At 35.2% G+C, this 24,683-nt stretch overlaps 1 protein-coding gene across 5 annotated transcripts in view; it reads right to left on the reverse strand.

Moving 5' to 3' along the window:
• Window positions 1-2,638: 2,638 nt before the first annotated feature.
• The window catches only part of LOC143226404 (uncharacterized), a 63,496-nt gene continuing 41,451 nt past the window's right edge, over window positions 2,639-24,683 (reverse strand). For 4 of the 5 annotated variants that reach the window (XM_076457332.1, XM_076457330.1, XM_076457331.1 and 1 more), the window contains one exon: window positions 2,639-7,950. In XM_076457332.1, the coding sequence (XP_076313447.1) occupies window positions 5,712-7,553 (1,842 nt within the window). In that variant the 5' untranslated portion in view covers window positions 7,554-7,950 and the 3' untranslated portion in view covers window positions 2,639-5,711. Of the gene's footprint in view, window positions 7,951-17,658; window positions 18,160-24,683 lie in introns of those variants that run through there. The other variant, XM_076457334.1, reaches the window with a different exon arrangement.

Consider the following 24,683-nt stretch of genomic DNA (forward strand, 5'->3'; position numbering starts at 1 on the left):
TTTGCACCAGGGATTGGAAACGTCTTCAAGTTATCGCCATTGGACGATACTCGATTCAAAATTAATATAACATTCAAAGAAGCACAAACTAAGCATTTGTAACAGACTTAACTCAATAAGTTTACAGACAGCCAAACGTTCTTACACAGAAATAATTGTTGCTTCCTGATTTTGAATTGACAAATTAAAGGGTAGACAGCCAGTCAATACCGACCATTGCCAACTCGTGGGCTACTCTGTTCGAATAGCGAGATTTAACCGTCACTCTTATAACACACTCATAGCGAGATCATTTTCTTGGCGGTAACGGGACTTAAACCACAGAAACTCGGATTCACTTCCCGAACGCTGACCGTAAGGCCACGTTCGACCCAGAAGAATAGGTTACTACAGTAGTATTAGAAAAAGAGAGAAATTAGATACATCTCACATTGGGGAACTGACGTTCGACCCAGAAGATATGAGGACTGACAAGTATTCTCATAGTAGCAGTAGTATTAGCTTTATCTCATACTGAGAGAAATTAGATACATCTCATACTGAGGAACTGACAAGTATTCTCATAGTAGCACTCGCTCAGACAGCTTTATCTCATACTGAGGAACTTACAAGTATTCTCATAGTAGCACTCGCTCAGACAGCTTTATCTCATACTGAGGAACTGACAAGTATTCTCATAGTAGCACTCGCTCAGACAGCTTTATCTCATACTGAGGAACTTACAAGTATTTTCATAGTAGCACTCGCTCAGACAGCTTTATCTCATACTGAGGAACTTACAAGTATTCTCATAGTAGCACTCGTTCAGACAACTTTATCTGAGTTACGATTTGAATGTTAAATAAATAAACATAGCCTGAATGATATTAAGTCACCTGAGTTAACTTTGAAAAATCACATTTTACAGACAAGATTTAGTAAACAAAGACAAAACATCAGATCTCTGATTTAACTTTTATAAACGTGATGATGGATGTTTAGAACCAGGCAATAAGTCTACGGACTTACAACCCTAAAAACCGTGTTTCGATACCCGTGGTGGGCAGAGCACAGATAACCCATAGTGTAGCTTTGTGCTTAATTCAAAACAACAACAAGAAGCGTGACTATTGTGACGTAATAAATAAATAAAACAAAGACAATAAATTTGGTTTCATATTTATTTTTATAACAACAACAATAAATGTGTGAAAATGACTAATAAGCCGAAATATTCGTAACGCTTCACACAATTACTGTAAATGGTTAACTACTGGCCTCACTGTATCCAGGACTAACATTCACAACGGTATAAATATTGTTTTTTGGTTTTTCTCAGACTACACAAGCCTGCGAATTTAAACTTCATAAAATTTTCTTAGCCACAGTAAAACCTTTCGAGCTTATATTACTTAAATTCGGTGTTCGATCCCTGCGGAGGACACAGCTCGAACATTCCATTGTTCAGCTTTGCGTTTAAAACTTTCAGAGGATCAGTGTGAGCACTCCTTACTTAAAACATGTTCCTCGGCCAATGTCTCAAACGTTAACGAGCATGTTGGTACAAGCTATTAATTGTGAACTAATACTTTCGTTACAATTAAGCTTAGTTTACAAGTTATAATTGCTTTGAAACGTGTAAGCTATACAGTGGAAACGTGTCATTCTTTGGTGATAAATATTTGTTCTTACTAAACTTGTAAGCCAATATGGATCACCATCGAATAATTTCTAATGGAAAAAGTGTTTTGAAGGTGAAAGATATAGGTTATGAAATAAGATGTTTCTTTATGATATCAATATAGAAGAGGCAACATATAGGTCATTAGTTGGCACGTAAAAAAAAACAACAGAGAGATGATATAATATTTTGTCCATGCCCTAAACTTAAAAATAGCAATGTAAAATAATACTCAATAAAAATCTGATACGTAAAGGTATGCTTAGTATGTTATCACTTATTTCTATTAATGCTGATATATTAACTTTCGCTTGTTTAGAACCAACCAATCATGTTTTCTTTTCTTTTTTCTCCCTCTTTGTGCAATGTCTTTAACAACGCAGTTACTGAACTGCTATTGATAAGCAATGCTTATTCGCTCTATTATAAGATGTCTTTAATTTTTCACTAGTTATGTTAGTAAAGTGTTGGATGTTTTATAATATTCGGTGCTAAGAATATATGCTTTTGTTAGTTGTAGGAGGGAAGTTTGTAACTTCTGATAATTTGAAACAAGTATGAAAAGTGATAATTATATATCAGTTTTATCACATCTACCAACAAGAAAGGATTGTAAGTTAGCTGCGTTACTAGGTAGGTAGTTATGGTTCAGATACTATTTATACCATAAAAATGCACAAAAACAATTGTTATGGTGTGAACTAGATTAAGTTAGCGAAATATAATTTTTAGCAATGTATACACGATTCATTAGAAAGTCATAATTAAGATAAAGAAAAATGGAACAATATTATTTATTATTACCATTATTATTTATTTTCACTTAGATTATTCTTAGCCATCATTCAGGACTGGAAAACCAACAAGCTGGTCTTGGCGGTTAAGGTTGTATATTATATTTTCATCTGTGGTTCCCACAGGTAAGAAAAATTACAACATAAATATAATAATGAAAAATAAGCGAGTTAAACACATTGGTTACCGAATAACTCTGTAATTTTTATTCAAGTATAAATGACACAAGGCATGTATGTTTGTATATATAAACAAAACCATAAGGTCAAGGCAAAGTATCCTTAACATGATTCGATGTACATTCAAATACAGGTGGAATGACCAAAAGGTAAAAACCTTAAATACAATTTAAGTATTAAAAATAACGAATAAATGAAATGGAATTTTAAATACGTTACGATGACAATGGCAGATACCTTTAAAAAGAAATACACACTGAAAAATCGCAAAAATACCCCCCCCAAAAAAAAAGAAGGAAAACACGTACAGAAAGTTAAAACTACCACTTTACATCAGCAGTTCTTAAATCAATATAATTTTAATATCTCTTAAGGGAACTTTCGTGACTAATATGACGAATTAAAACAGACTTTAAAATAAAAAGTTTGTTCTGAATTTTGCGCAAAGCTACACAAAGGCTATCTGCGCTAAACGTCCCTAATTTAGCAGTGAAAAACAAGAGGAAAAGCAGCTACTCGTCAGCACCCAATGCCAACTTTTGGTCTACTCTTTTACCAACGAATAGTGGGATGGACTATCACATTATAACTCTCCCACGGTTTAAAGGGATGCGACGGGGATTCGAACTTGCGACCCTCAGATTGCGCTCCTAGCTTGTCCTTAAACAATTTCACCCAAAGTGACAATAACGATATTTAAGGTATTTCTTGGACAAATAAAAAATAAACAAACAAACACATGTACCTATGTAATATGTAGTGCCTGTTGATATTCAATAATAGGACAATGTTAAAGTTAACCCACCCTTAAGTCTTCTCAGGGTTAAGTCTAAGGCTAAAAACGAAGGTTCGATACCCATTGTGTAGCTTTGTGCTTAACAACAAACAAAATCTTTTCATTTCATTAATTTCAGAAATCGGTGAAGAAAGTTAGAACCCAAATCAAGAATTTTGAAATAATCTATGCGTCTGGAAATCAGAAATATTCAGCTAGTAAAAAATACCTTGTGGAAAATTATGTTGCTGAGACATTTCCACTTACAGTATACAATGAAAATTAGTTTGCGTAGAAGAAAACAACAACATGAGGGGACTCGTGTAAAACAACATAAAACGAAAACACGAACCATAAAATAAGGCAAGAAACCCCACATGCTTAAACCCATAAAGTGTAGCTCAGATCCGTGTTCGTAAAGTGGTGCTGTTAAATCATAGGTTCGAGTCCCGTCTTGGAATGTTTCGGATGAGTTAGTAATTTATGATAACGTGCTTAATCAGCAACAGTATAAATACAGTGAAGTTCATTAAATGAATACAGACCAGGATATTCATTCAAAGTGATTTACTGATATTGAAATGCAATAAACCTCGGAAAGAAATAGTGGAAAGTAAAACACGATGAAAAGTTATCCTGATAGACTAAAAACTGATTTTTTTTCACATTTATATTTTAAATAAAGTAAACAGTGAAGAAAAGGAATTTGTTACAACCTGTAGAAAACGATAATTCGTTTAAAAAATTATAATTCTCTAATTATCTTGAGCACCGTTAAAACATTTGACGTATTTTATTTAAAAGCCAAAAAGTATGAATGTATTTCACATAATTTTTCTATTAATAAGTTAGGACTAAAACTAACGTTTATCCAGAGATAAATTATAATAAAACAATCCATTATTGACGTAATCTTATAATTTGCATGAATTATTGTCACTCTTTGTTTGAAGAGTCCAAGCGCATCAAAATTTCAGCTTTCATCGTAGTTTTTAAGTTTCCCCCTACCGGAAAAAAACAACAACAAGAACAAAACAATTACGTATTAAACACGTTAAATTAAGTCGGTACGGGTCAGAACGGAATTTTTCGTTTTTGAGGATTCAAGCCAATAGCGTTTCTAGTCTTCTGTTTGGAATGTCAAAGTGGATCAAAAAAAGTAGTTCTACCTTAAGACCACAACTTAACCACTGGCTACAAATAATACAGTTTATAAAATGAACTAAACTTTATAAATGTAATAAGTTTTCTAAAGACCTACCAAAGTTTGAACAATTGACACTCTTAAAAATAATTACTGTGATGCGTATATTATATATATATATGTATATTAATTCTAAAAGTAAATTTATACGGAAGTCACTCGGGTGTTGTTGTTGACGTTAGAGTAATTAACCTCATCACTGGGCGAGTGCTAGCTCCACTCAAACGTAGGGTTGATTAACCTCATCATTGGGTGAATGCTAGCTCCACTCAAACGTAGGGTTGATTAACCTCATCACTCGGTGAGTGCTAACTTCACCCAAACGTAGGGTTGATTAACCTTATCATTGGGTGAGTGCTAGCTCCACTCAAACGTAGGGTTGATTAACCTCATCACTTGGTGAGTGCTAACTTCACCCAAACGTAGGGTTGATTAACCTTATCACTGGGTGAATGCTAGCTCCACTCAAACGTAGGGTTGATTAACCTCATCACTGGGTGATTCATCTCAACATGGGGCATCTTTTTGCCTCTATTCACCATTGAGTCGAACAATCTCAAAATTGGGTGACTATTACCTACCCACAAACGTTGGGTGATTCTACCTTAACATTGGAGTAATTTTGATTTATTCGCAAAAACGAGTTAAAGTCCAATGGTTACACTACTGAAATCTTAGACAAGTTATATAAATATTTATCAAAAGCTGTTAACATTACATATTACTTTAACTCGGAACTTGAGACTGTGGATAGCTTATATAAGTTGGTAGAATTTCATGTGTTATCTGTAAACCAATAATAAAGCTTATTTTACAGAAGCATCATATGAAATACCCATTAGATAACGCCATCACGGAAGCCCAGTGTTTATATTTAGAGTAGAAATAACACATCTATAAAAAATATCTATTACGTTATAGACGTTAGGTGACACAATACTAACAATCTATAAAATTCCTTATAATTATATAAAATCTATGACACACTACTTGTAAAAAACGGAAAATCGACACATTTTTTTGTCCAGCCCTTTAGAAATTGTTCGTTAGTTTGATGTTGAAATGGAATGCAAAGGGGTATCAAAATATTAAAAAAACTTATATAAGGTTCATATTTTCCAGTTTTTTGGTCTTAGTTTTAGAACTACGGTCACTCTTTATTGGCTGCTTGGTGTTTGATTTCTTCTTGTTACTTTCAGAGGAAAACAATTTCTCATTCAGCACCGTATGTTCTTTGGCTTTTTGTCGCTCATGGATTTTTTCACGGAGAGTTTGTAAGGTGGAAAGACTTGCACCAGTTCCATATCGCACGTGCTTACCAGTTAGTGTTCGAGGTACTCGCTTTTTTACATTTACACTCAAAGTGTCGCTTTGGCTGTCATTTACGATTCTGTTGTTTTCATGAGAAGCAGTTTTGTCAAAGCTTGGAGAGGATTTAGGGGAAGGTGTCTTAACAGCGACATCTGACGTTCTGATATTTCTAGCTGCCAGCTGTGTAAATACATCCGAGTCTTGACACGTTTGTATGAGTTTACTATAGTACTCATAGATGTTCCATGGAAAAGAGAGAGGATAAATGTGACGAAGTTGCTGAAAGAACGTTTTCTCTTGGTTTCGAGATTCAGACGCGTCAATACTAACAGTAGCCAAGCTTTGAGCGGAAGAAAATGAACGCATTAGTGGAAAATAAGCTTTTGATTTGTAATGTTCTAAGTCTATTGCAAACAAATTTTGATCATTTCTCTTTGAGTCTATTGAATTCATATCCACCGATTTGGATTTTTTTAGGGTTATTTTATGCCTCTTTAGATTTAAGTGATCAAACTCGCTTTCCGATTTAGATGCTTTTCTTTTTAACGTTTGGTTACTATTTACATTCTTGTCTTCTACATCTTCAACAACACTTCTGAAAGGATGCTTACGAAATGCAGTACTTTCAGAGTTGGTTCTGGAGCGTTCACGCCAAAAATGATCAACTCCAGGACTTTTCTCAGAGAGAACAGAGCAGCTGACAGAATTCTTCAAATTCCCAAAGAAATGAGAATTTTTTAACTGCGGTTTTACTCCTGCAAGGTATTCGAGACGGTTCGTATCCTTAGACACTCGTAAATCTTCGACCACATCACAGCATTCTTGAGACACTTCTCTCGTTGCATAACACTTCTCTTTAGAATATAAAAAACTCTTATCCTTAGATTCGTTACATCCCAATTGAATGTCTTTACCTTTTAGTTTCTCTCTTTGGTCATTTTTCTCAGGACATGTGTTTTCTTCCTGTTCTGATTCATCATCATCATCATCATTAGATGATCTGGAAAACCTTTTAAGTTTACTCCTCTTGCTGCTTTGATCAACCTTTTCATCAGAAGTATTTTCTAAGTATTTTGACAAAACTTTGTCACTTACAGGTATTGCATCACTGAGATTGGTTTGAGGAAGTTTTATTCCATTACTTAAAGGACTACCAATGGGCACAGGAACAATATGTTCTTCATCTGGATGAACTGCCAAAACAAAAGTATTTCCAAAAGGATCACAAACCAAGGGACAGGAATTTAGTGTCCCCACGGGAAAAAGAAATGAAGCACTTCTAGAATCATGGGATAATTTATCAGAATTATTTAATGTTGTACAGTGGGTTCTTGGTGAATCTTCGGCAAAACGAAGATAGGAGGAAAACATCGGAGGAATCACACCACCTGCAATTTTCTGCCATTTTTCGATCCAGTCATTTTCAATACTTTTTTGGCAGTTGGTTTTTTCTGAAGATCCTTGCGTGTCTTTGTTCTTCCATGTAGGAGAAGCGGACTTCTTACTAAGATCAATGGGTGCATCATTTTCCAACAGTTTTTCTTTTGCTACATGTTCAACGCTTGTTGTTGTGGTTAAAAGAGACCCTGTTTCACGTCTGCTATGTTGTTTGGGAGAACTCTCAAGCATTTTAAACGAAAAACAGAAATAATATTATTACAGCTTCGATAGTTTTTCCAGATTTTTATAAATCTGACTAAGTTAGTGATGGTATAACAGGCACATGATTTGTTGTTTGTTTTGTTTCACCAAAATGCACAAATCGTAGAGATTCCCGCCTTACCTCGAGTTATTTTATTGAACTTGAAACCTGAAGCGATTAACAATTTCTTTTTTTTTTTTTTTTTTGTCCTGCCAGCGAACTTTTCAAGGTTGTCACTGAACGGATATTCTGCGGAGAGCAAGAAGTGGAATGCGCTAGGTAGAGTTACACACTTCTAACACCTTTCCAAATGCAAAACGAGTAGTTACCATGACTGCAACTTTTTATCTCTCCACTGGCAAACCTATGCATTCAAAAGCAACCCTATGGAAATGAAAAAAAAACAAACAATGAGTCGTAACGAAGGCGACACTTTTATTCAATAACATTTGTACTATTCCTGGAACCAAATTAAAAACAAACAAACTAAAGCATTTGTTTTTAAACAATTTGTTGTTGTTTTTTAAGAACAAAAATTATAAATATGTTGATTTAAAGGTCTTCTGTAGATGAAGAGATTTCGGCGAAATGAAACCTAAACTTTGAAAGACCTCTGAACACTGACTTGCCTTTCTTAAAACATTCAACTTACTTTATAAATTAGCTTTGCCTGAATTTTTAGTGTTATTTTTAGATTTTGATGTAATGAAACACAGATTAGCAACTGTTTATTACTAAACGTTAGATCTTACGCTTGGTCATGATGCTAAACTTTACAATCAAAATATCATAAACTATTTTATATAAATGCTCTATCCCTATAAAAGCAAGCACCACTTGGTTTGCAGAATGTCTATCAGGTTGGATATTTAATTAACAAAACATATAACTTTTTTTTTATTATTTGGGTTAATCCATAGCATACAAGTATTATAATAATTAGTCAGTAGTTTTTGTTTTTCTTTTTTATGTTCAAACTGAATGTATATAACCTTTGTAACATTTTTCAATAACTTAACGTGTAGGGCTGATAAAACTCGCTGTAATTAGCTTTAATCAACAACTAGTAATGCAACTCTAACAACAGGATGGGCTTCATTTCAAACGTTGAGTGACTTATAGCTATGAAGATATGTTCAATACACAGTATAATGATTTAACACAACATATAGCAACAAGTGTGGAAATACTGAATGAATAATTGAAAACTAATATATGGCGTTTGCAGTAAAACCTGGTGTATATTAAAAGCCCACTCCCGAATGACTGTGTGGCTGTTCGAGTTCTTGAAAAGTCCTAAAAACGATAGCTATGGGTCACCCTTTAGCTCACTTGGTACTATCCTTGTCTGGGGTACAAAAGGTCCAGGATTTAATCCAGCCACGAGAAACGCAAAAGTTGGATTACCACACAAGTTCCAACCTAAAGGTGAAAGGAAAGTGTGGAACCATAGGCACTTTATCTAATTTTACAGAATGTGTTCCACATGCTGTTCTTCTAATTCAAAACAAGTTTGGAGACTCTATTTAAATTATCTTTGAACACTGCAAAGCATATTCATGTCACTAGTACTACACTAGTAGCAAATTAATTGTTTCAGATGCTCGGTGTCTTTTAATCTTCTCTGTGTACGCACGTACCTTGAGCAGACCCCAGAAAATTAAATCAATCATAGTGAAGTCTTGAGGACCATTCGTGAGAAACACGTCTGCCTGTCTAATGGTCCTAGGAAAGTGTCATTCAACCAAGTTCAGAAGTTAAAAAAACTAAATCACCTAAGGTTACAGACACCTTGGACACCCTGTATCAGGGTCAGTCATATGTGAAAAGTCGATACTGAAATGTTTAAGTATGTGACGACAGTCATGTTAAAAAAACACATGAACGTAGCCGAGACTACGTTGAACGGGTGTTACATATGTAGCAAAGAAAGAGCGTCCCAAAACAACGATAAATGGAAAATAAAAGATTGCTATCGGACAATGGGTAAGAGCAAAAGATAAATTCCACTATTTGTTCAGTCCGACATAACCAGGTGGTTAAAGCACTCGACTCCTAATCCGAGGGTCGTGAGTTCGAATCCCTATTATATAAAACATGATCGCCATTCAGCCGTGGGAGCGTTATATGAGACAGTCAACCCCACTATTCGTTGGTAAAAGAGTAGCCTAAGAGTTAGCGGTCGGTGGTGATGACTAGCCGCGTTCCCTCCAGTCTAACACAACAAAATTAGGGACGGCTTAACGCAGATAGCCCTCGTGTAGCTTTGCGCGAAATTCAAAACAAACCAAACCCACCTGGAAACAAATGGAAAAAAAATCTTAAAACCAAATAACTAATATCTGTAAGTCATATTTTAGGATTTTTTTTAACGGTTGTTCACAAGTAGTAAGTACAGTTTTACAAATCTGTGCATAAATAAAAGGCTCTCCTTAAAGTATAGCGCTAAACTTGCGGGTTTGTAAGCTAAAATCCAAGATTCGATCTGTGCAGCACGTGGCACGAAGTAGGCAAACCATTGTACAGCTTTGTCCTTAAACAAAATAAACTGGCGTAAAATAAATCACTTTTTTTTCTTTTTTAAGGAAATAAATGTCACTTCTATTACACCAGTTTGAACTTATACCACACTAACTGACATACCAGTAGTTGGCCTGTTGTTTTTAATACAGCTATTAACATTCACGTTCCTAATTCATTCGTATTATCAAGCGTGCTCGAGCGACGAGTAGCAATTGTCTAGAAACTATGATTTATTACCTTGTACTAACACTACCATTTACTTGTCAAATGACTAACCCAGTTATATAGCGAGAATTGACCGAATACAACAGTTTCCAGTTCAAGTGAGAAACTACGGACGTTTTGTCGACTTTGTATTACCATTTTCCTTAGAAAAGTGTGTGTGTGTGTGTTTTATCATAGCAAAGCCACATGGTGCTATCTGCTGAGTCTGCTGAGGGGAATCGAGCCCATACTTTTAGTGTTGTAAATCCGTAGTTTTACTGCTTTACAAGCGGGGGACCCTTAGAGTAGAAACGGTTCACCTACCATGGTCTCTATAATTGCTTAGATATGTTTTTTTTAGAGGGGGGAATTCTCAGTATATTATTCGATAGTTTTTGACATGTGGCGTCGTTAAAGTTTTTCGTACTTTAGGCTTTTTTCCAAGCCTTTTGTAAAGTGTATACTTTTAAATAATGTAAAAATATACAGCTTAAAAGTAATTACCATTCTCTGAAAACACATCTAAATTATATTTAGAATCGGTGGTATAACTTTAAACGTTGAGCCTTCTATGAACTGTTAACCGTATCATGATACTTTAATTAGCTGTTACTCTACTATATAAATATAACAAAGTATCTTCATGTGGTGATGAAAATATTTTTTGTAAACAGTTAATTACATAGACAAATAGATGTATGTCAAAGTTAGTTTTTGATATATTTTATATTTTAAACGAGACAGTTTTGGATGTAATCAGGCATAATTTTAATGGATTTTTTATTGAATAAATCCCTAAAGGAAACACTCAACGTTTCATTTTGTTTTTGCGTCTGTAATAACGTTCGAATCAGACCATGTTTCGGAGAATTAATTTCACTGCAAAATGCTGTAAGACAGTCGTGAAATATTTGCCATCAGAAACTAATATCAAAATATGTGAAAAAGTATATATGGCAGAAATTAAAGTGAAACAGCGACTTCTGACATCTCATGGACAAAAGAAAAACATATATTTCTGTCAGTTTCAATACCAACTTTAGTGTTCTCCACTTTTTTAATGGTATAATTCCATCTTTAATAATTCTGTTTCAATTTACTGTAAGCAGTTGTTACAGACAGAATTTAAAGAAGAAATTTTCTTGAAGACTTGCAGGAGGTGTGCGTGCGCGCGCGCGTGATAGATAGATAGATGTAGACTGCAAAAGAATGTAATGAAACGTCTTATTCTTTTTGACAGCTCGGAAAAGCCATTCCACAGAAGCAATCTTACATGAAGTCTGCACCACCGACTTTCTCCGACAACTGTTGTAACAGCACTAGGCCAGCAGTCCCTGTACAACGTGTTTTTTTTTTTTGTGTGTGTGTTGTTGTTTTTTTAACTACCGGGAGAGCGCGAAGTAAGAACGTGCAGCAACGTCACAAGACACAAGAGTTTACTTATATCTGAAAGTCCTTGAAACTTGGTTGCTTTAATATAGTTCACTAACTATGGGAGGTGGAAAATATTTTTCGCCATTCTTTAGGAAGTTTTCTGACCAACAACTCATTTCTATCGAATATTTAAAAACAGAGTTTTGCAGAATTATCACAAACTAACAGTTTCACACAAATTATTTACATAAATATATTTTATAAGCATTATGAAAATGTTTTAACTAACTCGTGATGAAGAGAAACCAATTTGAAGTAAAAATGTATATCAGGACGTCTGGTATGCCGGTTCGCAAATTCTCTCTTTCTTAACCTGAAGATGACCTAAGAAGGTTGAAACGTTGTTCTCTGCTTTATTAATAAAAGTTTTAATACCCATACCAGCCTTTCTGAGATGCATTTTAACTAACTGAGACAACTAGCAAACGCTCTTTGTTTTTGATAACTTCTCTGGCGGAAGGCACAACTTTACAAAAAAACAACAACAACAACAAAAACAGTCATACTTTAAAAATACTTTTGCGCGTAAAATATTTATAAGAGTTTCGGGAGTATAGCATAACGAAGTGTGGTAGGTTTCAAATCTTGAGCGAAGCTACATAAGAACTATCTGCTCGTCCCGACATGAAGCAAAGAAAAATGAGGCTACAGTATTCTTCTACAGAGGTAAAAACAAGACTGTTTATCATCGTCTGCTGAATGATGAATACCAGGTATTATGGTTATAATCTACAAGTTTTGTTTTACTTTTTATATTTACTTTAAATTGTTGTTTTTATTTACAGTTGTTATGGATGTTAGAAAAACTGTTTGACCTTGAAATTTTTACCGTGGGTTAAAGTGTTTTATCGCATTAAAGTGTTAAAGTGTTTCATTATATTACTTCCTAATCTTTACATATCCTTTGAAACTTTTGAGTAGATACCAGAAGAACAAATGAGGAAGGAAAGGTACATTTGGAGATCTCGGGTTTGTGCCCTAGTCAAAACGTTATGCTTTATTCCTTTCACATTTGATGAACACAAAATGTGTTGATAGTATCCTAAAGAAGCTCATCCCTTTTAGCAGGTCACAACTTGATGGTCAATTGATTTGTTGGTTAAGAGAAAGATTGGTGTAAACTGGACGCATTCCTTCTAGTTTATCACTTCAAAGTTAGGAGGAGCTAGTGTCGATAGCCCTCGAGTAACTTTGCACGGAATTCAACAAAAACAAACAAATAAAAACAATGTGCAGCCACCATCTTTATTATTTACATATTGTGCGGTGTGGTTTGTTTTTTTAACGAGAAAAACTATTTATCCATTCATTTTTCTTCCCCTCCTCTCTTTGACTTCTCAGTTTCTTTTCAAGTGCATTTATTTATATTCTTATTTTTTAATAACACGAAGAAGTGAATGAGTACAATTAATGATTATATTGTATTCGTACTTATAACGTACATATTAGGCTTACTTCTGCTTCACGTATTAAGAAGCGCCCGGCATGGTCAGGTGGGTTAAGGTGTTCGACTCGTAATCTGAGGGTCGCGGGTTCGAATTCCCGTCACACCAAACATGCTTGCCCCCTCAGCCGTGGGGGCGTTATAATGTGGCGGCCAATCCCACTGTTCGCTGGTAAAAGAGTAGAACAAGTGTTGGCGGTGGGTGGTGATGACTAGTTGCCTTCCCTCTAGTCTTACACTACTAAATTAGGGACGGCTAGCGCAGACAGTCCTCGAGCAGCTTTCGTGAAATTCAAAACAAAACAAATCAAGCCCAACACTTTATTTAAAAACATTGAAGGAAAAATCTTAATATGTGTCCTCGTGTAGCTTTGCGCGAAATTTAAACCAAACGTGTTAAAAAGGGGTAATACCGTAGAACCTCTACCCTCTTTTAGGATTAATCGATATAATATTTTTCTGTCAGTGTTTTGATACTAAAAAGAAAACAACCAAACATGTACTCTAAAGTGAAATCGCTTGTTGCAGAATATTATAGTTAACAGAGCTGATATGATTTTGATGGTTATATTTGCACTGGCAATGGAAGAAAACTTACTGATTCACTGCTTCTCAGAACGTTTTGTTGTTTAGGCGTTACGTTTCATCATTACAGAACAGAAGACTACGTCACTGTTCGTTTATGTAATTAAATGAGTTTTAACAGTTACAATTACACGTGGATTCGTACTTGAACGTAAACGTGGTAGAAACGTTTGTGTTTGTTTTACATTTTTCAACCAAAACTCGTTACCTGTAAATCTGAACTGGTAGACTACAGGGGAAGTTTGCTAGCTATTAAACATTGCTTATTGCTAATTCTTGTGTAACCAAATACAGGAGTTTTGTTAACCACTTTTACAGCAGCCGGCTCGAAACCGCTTACAATCATTCTATCTGTATCAATGTTCTTCCACAACTGGTAATTTCTGTAAGCGTCGTGATCACAAATATGCTTTCCTTAGGTTCTAATGTATTAACATTTTGAATGACATCCACCACGTTATATAACGATTCAACAGAAAATTGCTTTGACACCTGAATGAAAACGTGAACCATTACACTGTGTAACAAAATGTTTACTTTTTCTTGTTCCTGGGCAGAAAGTGTTATTTACCAATTGCTTATGCCTAAAGTAAATGGAAAAGATCCATTTTTCTCTTCAAACTTTGCTTTTGTGACCTGGGAGCGTATAACGAAAACATGATGGGAGACTATATTTGGGGCCTGATACGTGAAAGTGTTTTACGTTACAGTCGCAAATCTCGGAAAACTACTGACTTCTAAACATTTATGTTCATTTTTGTATAACTTTAGTATAAATACATGTAAACCTTGATTCATATGTTGTTTTATTCAGACCTTATGTAAATGAAAATATGCAAATTTGCCCGTTTTTACATAGAAAATAGGTTAATTTCTAAATTTCATTATCCAGGTCACAAAAGCAAACTTTGAAGGGAATAATGGCCATTTTCTGTACTTTTACAACATAAGCAATTAACAAATAACACATACTATCCAGGAGCAAAATTTGTGTTACATAGTGTTATGAGCGTTTGTTTTTTTTAACCAACGTATCGAGCTAGGTCAAACTAAATTACGCTTTAGAACAAACAGAGCCAAAAACGCGTAACCCACAACCTATACCAAGTTGTATTTTATTTCATTATTATTCTTATTGTTTTACAGTTCTTGGACCGGAAAAGGAAATACGTCAAATGTGCTCTGCTGAATTTTACTTTTAGAACTAAGTGACGAAGCTCCATGCTATCCTTAATAAATAAGTAAATAAAAAAAGACGCTTAACATTAGGCAACAATCTTTATATACATCAATATTTCCTCATTACACCTTCGCCCGGGATACGCATAACACGGGAAATATCGGGCGTAACCATTTCCTGGTATAAAAAGTGGACTTCGTTTTCTATTAAAAATATAAAAAGGGCTTTTGATGATTCGCTTTTTCGTTTTAAAGGACTCAAATAGAACTTTCACAAATTATTTTTCAAAGAAAATTGAGACAGACGATAAAATTAAATACAACACAGAAAGAAATCTGTAAAGTGTCACGTGAGCCATAGCAAACGAACTAAGAAATCTCTAAAGTGTCACGTGAGCCATAGCAAACGAACTAAGAAATCTCTAAAGTGTCACGTGAGCCATAGCAAACGAACTAAGAAATCTCTAATGTGTCACGTGAGCCATAGCAAACGAGCAAATTACAAAAACGACAAAAAAAAGGCTTCGACCATAGAGGCTTTTTAAAAAGTCGTTAATAAAATATTTACACCACAGCAAACACCGGTTTCATCCAATTTTGTCTTTTTTCATCGCTACTTTGCACTGTTTTGCGCTAGTGTTGTGTGATTTTATTGTTAAAACACGCGAAAACAGCAAGAAAAACGCGTACTCGACCGTGATACAAGCTTTGAACATGCGCATCAAAATGTTCGTAAACGTTAACAAGACGAAAGATTCAACGTAATATAAAAGAAGAGCTAACTTTTCTCGAAACTCTGCAATACGTTATAACGTGAGAAGTAGAACATAAACACTCAACACATACATTATAACATCATCGGTTACAACGCTGTGGTTGGTGCGTTGGCTCCCAAAAATTTAGTAAAACTTTGGTACCATATGCTGCCACGTGGCTTCAGAGGCTAAAGTCGTCAGACTTAGTTACAAAATAAGGGAAAAAGCGGGAAGTCGAGAGTGCAAGGTCCAGAAATGAGAATATAGAGTTCACATGTGAAATACTGTATCTAAATAAAACACTCCACTACTATATCTAAATAAACCACTCCACTATTGTATCTAAAACCACCCACTACTGTATCTAAACAAAACGCTCCACTATTGTATCTAAAAAAAACCACTCCACTATTGTATCTAAAACCACCCACTACTGTATCTAAAACCACCCACTACTGTATCTAAATAAAACGCTCCACTATTGTATCTAAATAAAACACTCCACTACTGTATCTAAATATACCACTCCACTATTTATCTAAAACCACCCACTACAATATCTAAATAAACCACTCCACTATTTATCTAAAACCACCCACTACTGTATCTAAATAAATCACTCCACTATTGTATCTAAAACCACCCACTACTGTATCTAAATAAAACGCTCCACTATTGTATCTAAAACCACCCACTACTGTATCTAAATAAATCACTTCACTATTGTATCTAAAACCACCCACTACTGTATCTAAATAAAACGCTCCACTATTGTATCTAAAACTACCCACTATTGTATCTAAATAAAACACTCCACTACTGTATCTAAATAAACCACTCCACTATTTATCTAAAACCACCCACTACTATATCTAAATAAACCACTCCACTACTGTATCTAAATAAACACTCTGAGGGTCGCAAGTTCGAATCCCCGTCGCACCAAACATGCCCGCCCTTTCAGCCGTGGGGGCGTTATAATGTGACGGTCAATCCCCCTATTCGTTAGTAATAGAGCAGCCCAAGAGTTGGCGGTGAGTGGTGATGACTAGCTCCCTTCCCTCTAGTCTTACACTGCTAAATTAGGGACGACTAGCGCAGATAGCCCTCGTGTAGCTTTGCGCGAAATCCAAAAAAAAAAAAACATAAAAACTTTACTAAAAACATTTCTTGCGAAGTTTGTTTATGTTTGTTTAATTTCACACAACGCTACACGGGGGCTATCTGCTCTAGTCGTCCCTAATTTAGCAATATAAGACTAGAGGGAAGGCAGCTAATCATCATTAATTACCGCCAACTCTTGGACTACTTTTTTATCAAACGAATAGTGGGATTGACCATGACATATAATCCCCTGACTGAAAGTGTGGAGTTTGTTTGGTGTAACAGGAATTCGAACCAGCGATCCTCAGACTTCGAGTCAGGTTCCTTAACCACTTGGCCATGACAGGCTTACATGAGAAGTAATATAACTAATTAAGAACAACAAAATGGACATATATTAACTTTTATTATTTTTAGTTCACTTCTGCAACTATTTGGTTTGTCACACCTGAGAATTTGGGAAAAACCACTTTAAAGCCATCAATAAGACAATATTAATAAATTATAATTACCCGTAGTGTAAAAAAATTATAAGAAATTACTTTTTTGCTTTTCAGAATTCCAAGTTAATCTGTTACATAATTCATCCCTTTATTTCCTTGTCAGGTTATTTATTATTCAAATTTATTTATACACATGTGTTTAAAAGGTAAAACAAACTGCTATTACTTCTTCCTGATGTATCGACGACTTTCATGAAATTGAAGTTTCTTACTTTAAATAACTTATGTTGAAATGAGCATAATATGAAGTGCAACTGATTCATAACTATAAAAAACCGTTGCACGTAATCATAAGCAGTGATATTATTTTAAACATACTCTTACCAACGTTTTACTGTGTCCAACCGGAAGTATTCCTTACCTTGACCGCGTATTCCATGTTTCTCAGGCCCGGTATGCCCAGGTGGTTAAGGCACTCCACTCGTAATCCGAGGGTCGCGGGTTCAAATCCCCGTCACACCAAACATGCTCGCCCTTTCAGCCGTAGAGTCATTATAATGCTACAATCAATCCCACTATTCGTTGGTAAAAGAGTAGCCCAAGAGTTGGCGGTGGGTGGTGATGAATAGCTAGCTGCCTTTCCTCTAGTTTTACACTGCTAAATTAGGGATGGCTAGCGCAGATAGCCCTGGAGTAGTTTTGTGTGAAATTCAAAACCATCCCTCCAGTCTTACACTGTTAAATTAGGAACGCCTAGCGCAGATAGCCCTAGAGTAGTTATGCTACAAAAACAAAGAAATCCATGTTTCTTATCGGTTGTTTAACATATGCGATTGAATGTATTTTTTTCCTTGGCAGAATATGGTAGAATTCTGCATTATAACGTAGGAAAAGCACTGCTTTCATACGACATAACACCGGAAAGTTAGAGTGGCGTGTAAACATTATTTTAAAACAACGACTCTACGCTGCATTCAGTATTTTTTAAATAACACGATTGTAATGGAGGAAAAAAACAGCTATTAAAAATGCCCCTTAAAGAGGAACAAAAACTTGTTTTCGTCAAAATATACAAGGAAAACCTCAATTACAAAAATCAAAGTGATTCAGGACACCATAATTACATATATAAATGGGAAAATTGGTCATTGTTCTGTCAGATTTTCAAATAAAGATAAATGTAAAATAATGAATTGCATTAAGCAAATCAGACATCTGAATTTTCAGAACAGTGCCAAAATGACTCTATTATTGGAACTGTTAGGTTCTTATCGTAAACAAGAAGCTGATGAATATTTCCTTTGAAATCCGCTATTAAATACATTTAAAAAAAAAAAAGAAACGCTGTAAATACTAAGCGTCAAATCAGTGAAACACTTAAGTCTCAGACATTCACAAAATTATGCAATGTAACCTATACGTTAACCCCTATCACGACATAACCGTTGAATAAGGATAACAGTTATAATTAACCCGATGTGTGTATCCGTTTCTTCTGTTTCCACCGGAAGACCCAGCCGTAGCTAAAACTTAGTTATCACTCAGGTGTACCCGTGGTTTTCCTGTTGAGTACAGTTATATACATACAATTGCAAAATTGTCCACCATTATTATTTATACAGATACTTGTAAAAGAACGTAACTTGTCTTCTGTCAAAATATTTGATAAAGCAGCCTTAACCACAACGATCGTTATTCATAATATCTTATAAATATTTCTTTATTTCACATGTGTGAACACTCTTTTTTCTTTTGCGTTGAGCAACGCAATAATTTAACATTCAGTCGTGTTTTTGTGTGACTGTTACGTATTCGAAAAAAATTAAAAACACCAGATTCCAACAAAATATATGAAAATTGTTTAGATGTCGTTTCATAAAATGCGAAAACGTTTTTTTTTATTTATATTTTAACTGTTTTTTTTTACTAAGATAATAAATAACAAACATAACAATCAGCTAAACAACTAAGATTATTTGTTTGGATCACGGCTAGGTTTGATTGGAAGTGTTTTTAAGCATCAGACATTAACACCCATTCGCTGGGTATTACCCACAGTTTTTAAATTCGAAAAGAGTCATAATTTGCACGCTAATTTGTTAAATTCGATTTGAAAATGTTGAAGTAAAACATTCGCAATAGCACAGAGAATTGTTGCACTATTAAAGTCACAAATCAAAAAAGTAGCCATCCATGTCAAATGTATTAAAAACTGAAGTATAGAATAATAATAAAACAGGACTGATATAAATACTATATTATGGTTTGTACCTTACACACCAGTTATTTGAGGTCACTGTATAGAGTATGTTGACATAGTTAAATAACTAAGTACACAGTCATACACTTGTACTTACTTGCTCGTAAGTACCTATATAGTTATCACATCTACGTAGGTAGGTTAAAGTGCATTACAATCGCTGGGTGTACGTATGTTTGAATAAGTATTGGGAAACTTTCAATCTTGAAATCTACGTAGAAATGGAACGAAGTTTTATTTAGACGTGGGCGGAATTTGGACGGTATCCATAAAATTATGAAATGAGATTTATCTCGAAATACTTTCGATTTGTAAAACTTTCTCATGTATAATTTTTTTTATTTCTATCGAGTAAAATTCGTAAACACACACAAAAAAAAAAACAAAGAAATGAAACTTGACATTCAGGTCCGCTTCGCAGCCTACTGACAATGTTCATTTTTGTAACCCTTAATCCGATAGAAATATGGAGCTGAGGAAAACGCCATTGCAATCAGATTACGAGACTCGTTGGATTTTAAAATGTTCATACCTTTAAAGGAGCTTAAAGATTGAGGTAGAAGGCGGAAAATGGCTTCACACGTTTGAGTTAGTTTGGTGTTATTTTCGAAAGTGCCAAAACAATGCATGTCAGAATTCTAAACTTAATATGAAGGGTATCTGATAAGTAAGGAGAACTTAGAATACCAAATTTATTTTTTCGTGAAAAAAACCAAAAACGTTACCCTTCTGTTGAAAAAATAAGCATTTTTTGTCAATAGAGAGCAAAAATTAATCCACAGTGACTGACAAAATATAAGCTATTACATAATAATAAAACCTATCTCTTTTATACAATAAGATTAACACTGAAGATTAATTCCACTATTGGAACGAGGCTATAAAATACAAGTTAAAATAGAAAGGCTAATATTTGAAAGGGCATGCATTATATCACCCTCCCTTATCCACTTCATTTGATAAAAAAATCCTAAAAATACAGTAGAATTCAACAGAGAATTGTCTTCCAGGCAGTTGGGGGGGGGGGTCTTAACTGCAACACATGTATTCCTGATGTACAGTCACTTAACACAGTATCAACTTGAGACTTCTTTGTGAGAAAGTTGTATTAGAGCGTACTAAATTCTAACCTTTTGATACATATGATAGTTTATACGCGAATACATGTATTCCCAGTTACAAAAACTTTGAAAGTAATTTTATAGTCACAGAAAATCTATTTTTTGACACAGTAAATGGAACTTCATATCTTACGAAAATCAAAACGAACAAACCATTGTGAAGTTTATCTAAGTAAATAATGTCTCTATGTCCAGAGCTCCTTGTTACATACATTACAAATTATTTTTAACTTTGGCCCTGTTAAAATAAAAAGAAATGTATCATACTTAATTATATATTTTTCAGTTTATGAAAGCTGATACATTATACTCTATTTTCTGTAAAGTCTTACCTGGATTAGTCTAAGTGCAGAATAGTAGGTCAAAACCCCTAACTTTGGTTTGTTTGTTTTTTTACCATTAACTCCTATAAAATTTGTTTGTTTGTTTTGGAATTTCGCACAAAGCAACTCGAGGGCTATCTGTGCTAGCCGTCCCTAATTTAGCAGTGTAAGACTAGAGGGAAGGCAGCTAGTCATCACCACCCACCGCCAACTCTTGGGCTACTCTTTTACCAACGAATAGTGGGATTGACCGTCACATTATAACGCCTCCACGGCTTGGAGGGCAAGCATGTTTGGCGCGACTCGGGCGCGAACCCGCGACCCTCAGATTACGAAACGCACGCCCTAACGCGCTAGGCCATGCCAGGCCCTCCTATAAAATCAAGAGCAAGGCCAATTCCCAAATCTGTTTACTTTAGTCTATGGGGTTTGTCACTTGGTGTCTATGTGTTAAGTCTTACTTGTTTGTTTTTTAATTTCGCACAAAGCAACTCGAGGGCTATCTGTGCTAGCCGTCCCTAATTTAGCAGTGTAAGACTAGAGGGAAGGCAGCTAGTCATCACCACCCACCGCCAACTCTTGGGCTACTCTTTTACCAACGAATAGTGGGATTGACCGTCACATTATAACGCCTCCACGGCTTGGAGGGTGCGACTCGGGCGCGAACCCGCGACCCTCAGATTACGAAACGCACGCCCTAACGCGCTAGGCCATGCCAGGCCCTCCTATAAAATCAAGAGCAAGGCCAATTCCCAAATCTGTTTACTTTAGTCTATGGGGTTTGTCACTTGGTGTCTATGTGTTAAGTCTTACTTGTTTGTTTTTTAATTTCGCACAAAGGTACATGAGGGCTATCTTCGCTAGCCGTCTCTAATTTAGCAGTGTAAGACAAGAGGGAAGGCAGCTAGTCATCACCACCCATCGCCAACTTTTGGGCTACTCTTTTACCAACGGATAATGGGATTCACTGTCGCAGTATAACGCCGCCATGGCTGAAAGGGCGACCATATTTAATGTGACGGGGACTCGAACCCGCGACCCTCGGATTACGAGTCGAGTGACCTGACCACCCGGCCATGCCGGGGCTGTTTACTACTGAGACAAAACCGAGAAGCTGCAATGTGTGATACAAAAACAATATTGTGTGAAAAACGTGCAAAAGTTCTACTTTCATTAACACAGAAGAAAGATACAAAAAAATTAAAATTTTCATCGTGGATAGGATATATATATATATATAATTTGGAAAAGTTAAAAGTGTAGTTTGACCTTATTTCATAATAATAACATGATCCGTTAAACAAAACAAAATTTGTCGTAGCAAGTTTAATAATTACTCAAATAATAAGAAAATTAAACAGCAAGATTAATACAGATGGTTGAGAGCAATTGCATTTGAATATACACTCCAGCATGTCGCATGACAGCCACTCATGGTATAAAATTGCGACGATATAGTATGTATCATAACTACATTTTGACATTTTTTGTGTGTTGTAAGTACTATAATGCCTTTCGAGGCAAGATATGCATGCACTCAGATAATAAAAATGTGTTCAAATATGAGATTTAAAATTTCCAAAACGAGGATATACCTTATTCTTAATGGTATTAAAAAACTAACGAAAATGAATCAACTGGGAACCAGGACCGTTCAGAAAAAGACCTACAACAAGCTCGTAACCCAAAGTGCAACGTTTTGTGACAGGTGAGAATCCACGAAAATAAAAGTTTATAGAAAAAGCTGTGTCGATATAACATTCTTGTTAACCGAAAGTATAACTGTCGTAAACAGGAGCAAATATTACATGCTGTAACACTTGTTCTTAAGTCCCAAAGTAGCGAGCACACTATATGTGTCTGTATGGACGTCTTGAGCGATGGCGACTTCATCCGTATCTGAACGGATGTTTTGTTGCACTCATGAAATAGTGAACATCACACATGTTGATACCATTTAAACGTTACTAAATATTCTACACACCCTTTTCGGGGACATCTCCATTCATGTTCGACGTTCATTATTTGCATTGATATACACTTTGTTGTATTAGTTCCATATACTCGAGTGTAGTTTATTTTATAGCATATTTTATATGTATTAATATATATATGTTCTCTTTAATACATAATGTATCTATTACATAAATAGTAGGTAAGTCTAGCTGTAGGTGGCTGAATGCTATACTTATAAAACATATTTAAATATGAGAGGTATTTGCGCACATTTCCATTATGTATAATATAGCGATCCAGTATGCGCGGTTACTCATTTTTACGTAGCTTTTTCTGGAAATAAATGTACTACGATCTGTTCGGAAGTTTGTCATAAAGCTTTTGTATGTCAACATAAATGAGTAATAAACGGGAATCTGTTGAACGTGACACTTGTGAATATTGAGTTTTGTAATTTTTATAGTTTTTCTTTGACGCGATGTTGACCCACACAACGAGTGGGAAAAAAGAATCGATCGACCTCTGATCACCCTTCATTTAGTTATCTGAGCCTAAATACTGCCAAGGAAATAAAAAGTTCTGTCTCCTGATTTTTGTCTCTTATAGCTGGCTGCCAATTCCCCTCAACTCAACAGTCACGTGATACAGAAGCATCACAGTTTTTAAATAATTTTTTTTATTGTTTCAATCTAAACTTTTGTTTTGCTTCTTTTTGTTTCCTGTCCGTGTTTTATTTCTTCTTCATTTAACAGTCCTGCATGTGTGTTGTGCAGGAGCTTACTGCTAGATATCAGCAGGCCTGAATACAACACAAATTCATAGATATTTCACAATCTTGAATAGCGGGCCTGAATACAACACAGGTTCATTTACATTTCACAATCTTAAACTATTTCTTTCTTTTGTAAACGAAATTTTGTTGATAATATAAGATATTGAAACTTCAAAGTATTACCTCACTGGCCAGTACTGCAATATAGTAACGTCTCGTTACAACAAAGATTTTAAGCAAGTTCATAAAAAACTAAGTGTGTTTGGTACAATATCTAACGAGGCTGTCTCTGTGGACAAATTTTGAATACTGAGATAAAGAAACTTTCCCAAAACTCTGAACTTTGAAAATTTTAAAGTCTAGGTAAAATGCCAATATATGTGGTGTCCGAAAAGTCCGGAACCATAGGTGATTTACAAGTTTTCTTAAGTTCAGATACGTAACTGATTATGGCGCTGCTTAAGCATGGTAAAGTGGAGTTAATCCTGCTGTTGATCCGTACTTGTTTCGAATTACAAGGACAACCCGCGAAACACGTTCTTTAAAATTCGTTAAAGTGGCTATGGTTCCAGGCGTTTCGAACACCTCGTAATATAAAGAAATGATTTCTTCAATGACAGTATTAAGTTTCAACCTGCAACTTAACCTCCATACACTAACTTGGTTTCTTTAAGCCAGCTCCAAGCTATAACGTCGTTACATTTCAGAAGAGTAAAGATTTACAACATGAATCACAGGTAGAAAAAGGAAGAGCACAAAACATTCACACGTATGTTAAAATACTTTGTGGACATTATTGAAGATCGACCATGCGTACAAACTATTAACAATGTTAAACAATTTTCAACAGATTTAAAAGTACATTTACTTATAAAGATTGATTTGGTTTGGTTTGAATTTCGCAAAGCTACACGAGGGCTATCTGCGTTAGCCGTCCCTGATTTTGTAGTGTATGACTAGAGAGAAGGCAGCTAGTCATCACCACCCACCGACAACTCTTGGGCTACTCTTTTA

This window comes from Tachypleus tridentatus, chromosome 9, assembly GCF_004210375.1.
Source record: "Tachypleus tridentatus isolate NWPU-2018 chromosome 9, ASM421037v1, whole genome shotgun sequence".
Classification (NCBI taxonomy): Eukaryota; Metazoa; Arthropoda; class Merostomata; order Xiphosura; family Limulidae; genus Tachypleus; species Tachypleus tridentatus.